This window comes from Osmerus eperlanus, chromosome 4, assembly GCF_963692335.1.
Source record: "Osmerus eperlanus chromosome 4, fOsmEpe2.1, whole genome shotgun sequence".
Taxonomy (NCBI): Eukaryota; Metazoa; Chordata; class Actinopteri; order Osmeriformes; family Osmeridae; genus Osmerus; species Osmerus eperlanus.
In genome coordinates, this window is record NC_085021.1 from 17,749,475 (window position 1) to 17,760,474 (window position 11,000).

At 43.9% G+C, this 11,000-nt stretch overlaps 1 protein-coding gene across 2 annotated transcripts in view; it reads right to left on the reverse strand.

Annotated features, from left to right (window-relative positions):
• Nucleotides 1-3,891, reverse strand: part of LOC134019166 (IQ motif and SEC7 domain-containing protein 2-like) — a 42,780-nt gene extending 38,889 nt beyond the window's left edge. For both annotated transcript variants that reach the window (XM_062459771.1, XM_062459770.1), the window contains exons 1-2: nucleotides 3,082-3,891; nucleotides 428-1,832 (exon numbers count right to left, since the gene is read on the reverse strand). In XM_062459771.1, coding sequence (XP_062315755.1) covers nucleotides 428-960 — 533 coding nt within the window. In that variant the 5' untranslated portion in view covers nucleotides 961-1,832; nucleotides 3,082-3,891. The remainder of the gene's footprint in view (nucleotides 1-427; nucleotides 1,833-3,081) is intronic.
• Between the last annotated feature and the right edge of the window lie 7,109 nt (nucleotides 3,892-11,000).

The following is an 11,000-nucleotide window of genomic DNA, read 5'->3' on the forward strand; positions in this document are numbered from 1 at the left end:
TGTTTAATCACATATCTCTCACACACATACACACGCTCCCCTCTCCTACACTATCAGCATGATCTACACCACCTCCTCCACAGTCAGCCTACAGCGTCGTGTGAGTAACCTGTAATCACAACACAACACTACAAGCTCAGAGCAGTTACTGTGGCAACCCAGCTACGACCCTGCCGCTCACTGGAAGGGTCAGAAGCTAAAGCAGCCCAACCACTGTCACCTCACCAAGTCCACAGTCTCCAACAAGATGTCAGAAATACATTTGACGCCAACCGTCTGTTATGCACTCACAATAAAACAACTTCAGTTCATCAGTCGTCTTAGTTTAGACATATACAGTACTGTAGGTGCCATGACACCATACTCCTAACGAGACCATCATAGCAGCTGTGTGTGGTGTTAGCTTTAATGGGCTGGGCCAACTTACTGTCTGTGCAGGCTGGCCGAGTTGGCAGCGTTGGCGCTGTGGAGCCTCTCCAGACGCTCCTTCTCCTTCTCCACGAAGTTGGTGCCCCCTATGGAGACCCCGCGAGTCACACGGGTGTGGCTCCTGGGGTCCCTAGGCGGCACCGGGGGTGGCGGGGGTGGTGGAGCAGCCGCCGGTGTGGGTACAGCAGGGGTTGGGGTGGGGGTGGGCATGGCCATGCTGTGGTTGTAGGTATGGGTGGGGTGGAGGGGCACTGAGGATACCAAGGGCGGGTTGGTCTTGGTCAGGGGAGGAGGCGGGGGCTCCGGAGGGCAGGCATGAGGGGGGGGCTGTCGTCTGTCTAATCTCAGGTCCTTGTTCTCCTGGCTGAGACGGTCCAGTTGGACCTCCAGTTCCTCAATGCGGTGCCGTTGGCTTTCCAGAAGTTTCTGCTGGCTCTCGATAATGTTGTTGAGCTCCAGAAGGTACTCTACAGCCCTGTTGGGGCTCTCAGGGCTACCATGGCCAGGACCTGGGCCCTGGCCTGACTCCATGCTGGCTCAATGGACCCCCTAGGGCCAGGAGCAGCTCTAGGTGACAGCCTAACTAGCTGAGGTTCTAGGCCCTACACGCTACGCCCTACGCACTACACCTTAGGCTCTCCCCCCACCAGAGTGAGTGAGTGGGGGGGAGAGGGGGAGGCTTTCTTAGGAGCTGATAGGAAGATCAAGAGGGATAGCTTCCTGGTCGTCTCCGCTTGGAGTGGTCCAGTGGAGCCTCTGACATCAGATAATGTCGGATCAAGTGTTCTGTTCTGGGTTAGAACCCATGGTGGAAATAGTTTTTCAAACGAAAAAATGTCCATTAAAGTGAGATTGCTTCGGAAAAACAGCACAGGAAGTAAACAAGTCAGTTGTAATTACACTTGCCAACAAGTTGGACCTGTTGTAGCTGGAGTTAGCAGTTGGTGATTGGACGAAAATGGAGCCGGATAAGTGACTGAGCTGCATGTCTACAGTTCTAGGTGCCAGAACAGCAACAGGGTCCAGGCTAGGTGAGCAATGGTGTAAATGAAACAACTGCAGAAAACCTCTTATTTATCACATACTGGTGCAGCCATAACCTGCACCAGTCTTGAATCCACCATCCAGTCACGATAAGCAGGAGAGATCTCTGTCACTCTTTGATTCTCCAATAGATGACGCCTCTATTACATGAGTGAGATCCATGAATTCAGCAATCACAAGATGCCATTCAGTTAATCTCACCAATCATCGGAGAAGGTCAGAGGTCATCTGAAACATTCCATGTTCTCAGTCCAGACTTCCAACGAGTCATTACTTGGAAAGCTGGTTCAGAGTGCAAGCCTGTCTCTGTATCATCCATTCCCAGAAAACCCCACAAAGAGAATGAGGGAGTGTGTAAGCTGAGAAGAGAAAAGAGAAGTGGATCAGTTTCAGCCCACTACAAAATAAACTTGAGGGTAGGTTGGTGTGGGTGTGTTCACAGTCTCTCATTCTCTCTCTTTCTCTCTTCCCTTTCTCCCTACTCTCTCTCTCTCTTTCTCTTCACTTGGCTCACCTCATAAGAAAAACCTGACCAGATCTGATTGATCTGTCCAGGTTTCATCTTCACCTCTCTCTTGCCCATCAGACCAGCCCTCTCTCACGCACACTATGATGGTTGACTACACAATGCACTTGGCCGGAAACCAGGAGCTTGCTTTCCCCCTTATCACACTACCCACTTTAAGACTTCCTGCTATACTGTCTTCTAGTCTGTAAGGTGCATCTCAACTCACACTCAACTCCCTCTTCTCCCACCTTGGAAGTCTGAAGCTTCTACACAGGCTCTTTTTTGCACTAAAGAGCCTTCAGTTGCAACTCGGTAGGATCTCAATAATTTATGACTTTAAATGTGATCATTCCTCCCCTGAGCCCTGCATGAACCTTTCGAAGAACAGTTTTCTTGTCTCAGTGAAACATTCTAACCACGAATCTGTCACGAGGAGATCTAAATAAAAATCCTTGCTTTTCATGACAGTAAGAGCTCTAACTCTGGACTTTCACCCAGTAAGAGTGCAGTATCTGTCCTCTGCCTGAAAAGAAGAAAAAACGGCCCCACACTTCTCTCTGGTGCTGCAGGGATGGAGCGAGTAGGAAGACGTGAGACGTGATTCCTATTGATCTGCCACTCTCTCTCTGCTCACCCTCGAAAATGAAATTTGACACCTTGATATGGTGTTTAACGGCACGTTTTACTCAGAAACTGTAGATTTGGTGAGACAATCCACTAATTGAAAGTCTACAATACGTAACGTATTCTATAGCCTATGGCTTTTCTTAAGCCGTGTAGTGCGAGGTGGCCCTGCTGCATTCATTCAGCGCGGTACGATATTCCTTTGGCTCGGAAAAAGCTCAAACGAATATGTCCAAAAGACACTGTTACAAATTGCAAATAGCAACATAGGTTTATTGAGACAGCATTCTGTTATCATATTCAATAACATAAGCTGACTCAAGGAATGACCAAGAAGGCATCTGACAGAGGCTCCGACGTCTCCATAATGTGACAACCACACTTATTAGCACTGAAGCCTAGCCAAATGTCTTCAAGGCATTTAACCATTTAGCAAAATCAAGGTAATTAATGTATTTTTTCTTTGCGTTTCTTACTGATGAAGTTGTTCATTTTCACGTCTTTTCTCTCTCCTGAAGAGCGAGTCCAATTGTCTTTCGGTTCGGTCCCGGTGTGGCGGGAGCGCGTGCGGGAAATTAGTAAGTCCGTTCCCTACGGTTTCCGTTCAGCATCCTCCTCTGCACCTGCCGCCCCCCTCCGCCATTCGGTTGCACCGCAGAGCGCTATTCCACTGCAGACCCCTTGACTGTCTCTCCGTTAATGTCGTCACAGATCCTCCAGCGTGAAAAGAGGATGGGAAGGTGGGGGTGCATGTGGTTTCGGCTTATTTCAATGAGTCACTAGAAGATATATGTTGTTGCTATTCTCTCCAAACTCTCTGACGTGTGATATTACGGACAGTGATGACGGTGGTGGGGAAATCGAACTCCAGTAGCCGTCCATTTTGGTCCAAGAGCACAAGAGTTTGAACGGCAAAGACGTGCATAATTAGAACCATAATGGACAGTACCTCTCTCTCTCTCCCTCACTCTATCCCTCTCATTCGCTAAACTACCACTTCTTTCCCTCCACAATACAAGACCCTGGTGCATTGACGCTGCAGACGGGGACAGTGAAAGCAATTCAGACGCTCTCTCTCTCTCTCTCTCTCTCTCTCTCTCTCTCTCTCTCTCTCTCTCTCTCTCTCTCTCTCTCTCTCTCTCTCTCTCTCTCTCTCTCTCTCTCTCTCTCTCTCTCTCTCTCTCTCTCTCTCTCTCTCTCTCTCTCTCCCACGCACTCACTCACACATACACATCACGCCCACCAGAGTGAGCAATGAATGTGTGTCTAATGACATGAATGTTTATTTAATGATGTTGATGGTAGTGCAGAGCATTCCATCAAGTAGTTCCACTGTGCAGGGTCTCCAACTCCCTTATGTTGTCTTATGAACTGCAACTCTTACATGTACTGTTTTACTTTTGTCCACCTCCTCCACCCACATCCATTTTCATTCTGGCCTCTTTCCACTTTTCTCTCATGCCTCAATCTTTTGAGTTCCTTTTGTTTCACAGGATTTCCCTCTCTTTTCCCCCTGTGTCCTTGTATTTGTTTTCGGTCTGTGTGTTTGTGGTTCCACAGCCCCTGGTGTATGGTGTCAGTGGTCCGTCTGAAGCACAGACACACAGACAGACTCGGCAGGCAGAACAGAACACAGCCCTGCATGATGCAACAGTGTGTGTTGAGAAGCCAACACTTTCCTCCCCTCTGAGTCTCTCGCTCCCCCCATCTCCCTCTTTTCCTCCATCTCTCTCTCTCTCTTTGTCATCTCTCCACAACGGTAATAATCTTCATGTCATTTTAGTTTCTCCCCCAAGTAGGCTTCGCCCTGTCGGGTCAGAGCTCTGAGATACACAAAAACACATCCTGCCACTGCACTGTACTGAGCCTTTGTTCAGTCAGTGATAGAAGTGCTACTGCCTTTCTTTACAGGAGTGTTGAAAATAGCTGTTGCCAATGTACTGTCTCTGCGTGTGCAATGTGTCTAGGGGTTTGCATTCCACATAAACATACCTGTGCACCTGACAATAGCCTTCCTTGGCCACCATCTTTCTTAAAGCTTGTCAGAGACATGGTTTTGTTTACAGAATTTCTGTCAGAAAGATGCCCCTTCAGGCCAAGTACGAAGCATAGTTTTGTAATAACTTTTAACATTAAGTGAAGAATTTAACTTCAGCCACATTATGTCAATTCCAGTTTTTCACTGTTGAAAACATTACTGCATAATATTTGTATTGTCCAGTGCACGTGGATGTTTCAATGACTGACTAATGTTGTGTGAAGAGAAGGTGACAGTGCAAACAGAACAGAGAACGCTGTCCCGACAGGACTGAGATCATGTGACGGCCTAATGGTTAACACGCTTTGGGGAAGTACGGATTGTTTCCTGCTCTACTCCTTTCTCCCTCTGTTTCCATCCCGCCCCCTCTCTCTTTCTTTAACACTACATCATCTTGTAAAGTGTAATTAAGTAAGAACAATTAGTGGGAGGTAGCAAGAGATGGAGGGTGGGAGGGGAAAAGAAAGCGAGTACAGTGAGAAAGCAGAGAGAGAGAGGGGGGTAGAGGGAGAGAGAAAGATGAAGCACATAGAGAAAAGGAAAGAAAGGGGGTGAGAGAGAGATAGAGGGAGGGAGAGATGGAGGGATGTGTCTGGGTGTCCCTGGAGAGGAGGAAAGACTCAGAGCTGCTGACAAAGTGCACCACAAGTGTGATTAACCCTCCCACTGTGTGTGTGTGTGTGTGTGTGTGTGTGTGTGTGTGTGTGTGTGTGTGTGTGTGTGTGTGTGTGTGTGTGTGTGAGTTCTTCGGGTGGGAGGCTGTGGAGGTACTCAGCTTGCATTATTGAATGTGGGGAGATAACTGTTTTACATATCGTATATTGTGTAGCAATGTATGAAGACCCCAGTGAACTGGGAGCTCAGTAATGTGGGCACTGGCGCAGTACTCCATGTGTGTGTGTGTGTGTGTAGGAGTGTTCCATCACATCACATACAGTGTACACCACACACTCTGATCATACAGTGTACTACTGCAGGAACAAGCCCATGTAAATATAGCATGAATAATTGATAAGTAGTTTGAGATAATGTTGTTTGTGTTGAGGCCCTAGAGCATCTCCATGATGAAAGATGGAGTTGGGTTAAGGAACCCATTCTTTTCAGTCTAATGTGGATCTCCCTGGCTAAAGAGAACAGTTCAAGTGTGTAGGGGGAGATTATGAACAGTGTGTGTTTGTACTGTATACGTTTGTGTCTGTGTGTGTTTGTAGCAGCTGAACTGTGTAGGAGGGAATGTTTTCTCCCTTGCTACAGTTTATTTGTGTGTGTTGAGGACTGCAGTATAATGTGTGGGTGTCTGAACCAGGCTAAAGTGAAACAGAAAGCCTGTTAAGTTTACAATAAGAACTGATACCCCGATAGAAGGTAACGACCAGCTGTCACTCTATATATCAATTACCAATAATCACACGCCTGTGTATCGAATAGACCAATCATCTTGCTCCTTTTTTTATTTAACCAGCCTTCTCCCTAACCTTCTGAGTGGATCTACAGGTCGTTCAGTCCTCGCATGCCAGGTGTTCTGGGGTAACTTCAGTGCATTTGGCTAGTAAGTATAAAGTGTGTCCCAGGCAATTGAAATGGATGTGGAGGCGATTTCAGCCCAAGTGACTCATGTCCATACGGGGGCTATTTATGCAGCTGAAGATTTAATGAATGAATTAATTGCAGAGATTGAACAGATTTTGAGCTGAGTCACCATCTAAGTGGGTCAACAGAACTACTGTGTGTATATATATATATATATATATATATATATATATATATATATATATATATATATATATATATATATAACACACACAGACACACACATACAGATCAAGACTAAACTGGATGGATCTGATTAAAGTTCCATCTGTATGTATCAGAAAAGTTACAATATAGGGGTCAGAGAGGAACAGAGAGAGGATGATGAAGAGAGAAATAGAGAGAATGAGAGCTACACTGGAGACACGAAATCTAACAACCTCGCAGGTATAGTTGACAGTCCTTACATCATTCACTCTGTGTTAGTTAGAGTACTTCACACCACATTGTCACAAATGAAACCTGACAAAAAAAATATATATTCATTTATATCACTTTATTCATATCATCTCATTAACTGCAAGTCATTAGAACTCATTTGTCAAAACTCCCTGTTGGTGCATTCAGAAACCTTACAATATAATAAGTATTATTCATAACAAGAGCAACAATTAAAAACCTGTACATATGTTACATGTGTACTGTAAATACTGTATGTACATTCTATCAGAGACTTGGGCTTCACAAGGGCATACAACTGAGAAACAATGGCTACTATATCAGCTAGCTGTGAAAATGGGTCAGGACCTCAATCTTCTATTGAGGTCCTGACCCTGAGACTATTGGCCTCCTAAGCTAAAGCCAACATCAGTCTAATGCCCCTTGTCTGTATATAAATCCTACGCAGATGTGATCCAACCACGGTTCTTCTTCACGACACTAGGCTGAGTTAGACCACCAAACTAGAGCCCAAACGTGGCCTCAGGGGAATAACAAATGTTTAGGCACCAAACCAAGTCTGTTACAATGGCTAGAGACAAGAGTGAGCCGTGTTCTGATCGGCCCTCCAAGCTATCCACACTGTGAAGCTGCAGCTCTGGCTCCTTGAATGGCTGTTGTCAGTGGTATATGATATGATCTTTTAGTCAAGGCATGTTTGATCACTTTCTGCTTAGTCATATTTATAATTTACATTGACATTAATAATTCAGCACTGAGTATACATATATGGAGCCCTGATGCTGTTCCAAGGGCCTTTCACACTAGACCTAGGATAAGGGTAGACTAGGCCAGCATCCATCTACACCAAACTAGCCCTATCATAGTCCACTAGCTTTCATGCTCAGGTTTGCATAAACGGTGGACTTAAGCAAGATGTGCCGATGTGTGCTCCAGTGTGAATGGCCCTCTAGATTGTGCCTCTGCAAAACACCATCATCGTTGACTTCTGGTCCAGACCTGGGTCCAGATTTGAGTCAAACACTTGAGGCATGCTTTTTTTAGTTATCCCCCGTACGGTTAAACCGACGGAGCACTTACCAACAGTGAAAAGTCTGTATAAACCAAATGCATCTTTAAAACATTCAAAAACATGTCTGATCTAGTCTAGTCTACACTCCTGGACCAAGCCATTAAGATCTTGGTCCCAGTGACCAACAGTATGACCTATAGGCTTCCTACATCTACTCACCAGTGCACTCACTGGTTTGCCTGTTGTGTATTTAAAGCTCAGCATTGTGATTCAAAAGCTGTTTGGCTTTAGAGGTGAAAACAAAACCACCCCAATTTTATTTTTTGTTTAATTGTTTTGTCTTTTGTTCTTTGCCCTACTCTCTGTATGGCCTAGCATTTAACATGGTCATTTTATAAAATGTTTTGCATCAAATACACTATGAACATGATAAACTGACCCTAATGCCCTTTAATGTCCTGGACTCAAAGGCTGGTTTAGGGTACTCTCTAAAGCCACAGTCAGCAATATGTGTCCACTATTACGGAGGACCATATGTGTCCACCATTACTGAGGACCATATGTGTCCACCATTCCTGAGGACCATATGTGTCCACCATTCCTGAGGACCATATGTGTCCACCATTACTGAGGACCATATGTGTCCACCATTAATGAGGACCATATGTGTCCACCATTAATGAGGACCATATGTGTCCACCATTCCAGAGGACCATATGTGTCCACCATTCCAGAGGACAATATGTGTCCACCATTACTGAGGACCCCTCACAAATACGTAAACAATGAAGCAGATGCCTCCAGTGACAATTTCACATGCAAACAGCACTTTGTTTTCTATAATACAACTGTAGTGTACAGAGAACAATACAGAAGAAGAAACAAATAATGAAGTCAAAGGTCCTTGTTTTTGGTACGATTCTGATAAGACAGTTGACAATATTTCGCCACTTCTGTAGGTCATAATATTCCGCAGTGGTAGCTCCGAAACATTTTCTAAAAGTAAAGTTAGAAAGCGCCTTAGGATATGTAGGCTTTAAGCCACAGGAGTGTTGATTGTGACTGGTCTGCTAAAGCAGATATAGCTGGCTGTGGCTTTCCTAGGACGTGTCCCTGTGCTGTTTACTATGTGTCAGTACTCAGAGCAGAGAGGGAAGTCTGCAATGCTGGATCAGTGTGTTAGCTTGTCTGATTTCCAAATATTCAGCTTGTATATTTTGATAAATAGCTCATTCAGATAATTAACTAATCTAAACTAACATATTCCAGCTCCTATTCTCACGTTAGTCTTACTTAGCCATGAAATACAGTCAATTATCTGATAGCTGACAGTTAGCTAACTGTGTCAACCTGCTTTGTGTAACACAGCCCTCCTACAGGAAGCTACATGGTGCTGAATGTACACAGCAGAGGTGGAGAAGTAATGGCTTTTATTGCTCAGAGGGGCACGAGGTAAACATTTGGTGCATAAATAGCATACAGTTAAAACCATTCTCTATACCTGGAACACCAGGGTTGGGGGCCACTGTCGGTTTCACTCCAATCCAATTTATATTCCAGCTGCATAATAAAGTTGTTTTGAATAATACTGTAGTAGATTTATGACAATAAACTTTAGTTTAATCTGTGTTTACTAATCAAGTTTTATTGATTAGTTATTTTAATTTTCCTCTATTTGTTATTCTAATTCTTTACTATTCTGAATAAGTTGAATTTAACCCTTCCTGCTCCAACCCTGCATGGTCCACACTACCGTCAAGTCATAAACCTTGTCATTAGTGTCAATACTAGGATCAAATCAGGACTCTGGTCGTGCTCAGGTATAGCCCTGTACACAAGGATGCAGTACTATATCCATACAGTACCATATCCATACAGTACTATGGCCATGCAGGACTTTGGCCATACTGTAGTACATCCATACAGTACTATATCTATACAGTACTATATCTATACAGTACTATATCTATACAGTACTATATCTATACAGTACTATATCCATACAGTACTATATCTATACAGTACTATATCTATACAGTACTGTGTCCATACAGTACTATATCTATACAGTACTATATCTATACAGTACTATATCTATACAGTACTATATCCATACAGTACTATATCTATACAGTACTATATCTATACAGTACTGTGTCCATACAGTACTATATCTATACAGTACTATATCTATACAGTACTGTGTCCATACAGTACTATATCTATACAGTACTGTGTCCATACAGTACTATATCTATACAGTACTGTGTCCATACAGTACTATATCTATACAGTACTGTGTCCATACAGTACTATATCTATACAGTACTGTGTCCATACTGTAGTACATCCATACAGTACTATATCTATACAGTACTGTGTCCATACAGTACTGTGTCCATACAGTACTATATCTATACAGTACTGTGTCCATACAGTACTATATCTATACAGTACTGTGTCCATACAGTACTATATCTATACAGTACTGTGTCCATACTGTAGTACATCCATACAGTACTATATCTATACAGTACTGTGTCCATACTGTAGTACATCCATACAGTACTATATCTATACAGTACTGTGTCCATACAGTACTGTGTCCATACAGTACTATATCTATACAGTACTGTGTCCATACTGTAGTACATCCATACAGTACTGTGTCCATACTGTAGTACATCCATACAGTACTATATCTATACAGTACTGTGTCCATACAGTACTAAATCTATACAGTACTATGTCCATACTGTAGTACATCCATACAGTACTGTGTCCTAACACCACCACACTAGTCCTCTTCCTCCTCCATAAAAACAAAAACAGACTTTATAAAATGCATAGACGACCAGTATCAAAATGCCCTTGTAGTCCCCTGATGGAGTCAGCCAAGTGTCATTGTGATAGAGTAACAGGTAAGCAAAGGGCCAACTGGACAGAGGATTCAGGATTAAGAGGCTGTGCGTGTGAGTGTGTGTCATGATTTACATGCAGAAACATGGAGATGGAAGGTGAAACATCACATGCAGTAAAAGTCCTACTGCTTCAAAAAATACATTTCTGAAGTTGACTTGAACTGGAGTGGTCAGCAACGTTTATAGTTAGAAAGGTTTTGGCTATGGTAAGGATTGTGTCCAGTGTTATATTATGGACCACCTTCAAGGGAACTCCTCTGATAGTTATCACGGCACACTAAACACTGATGGAACTGCCAGCTGCCCCCCCTTCTGGCTGCTGGGCGGTAGTGCACCTTCTAGAGCAGCAGGACAGTGCGATGGTTCTGTAGTGCAGTACGGCGCAATAGTGTTCTGTACAGTATGTATGTGGGTGGAGTTAATTCAGAGGCTTCC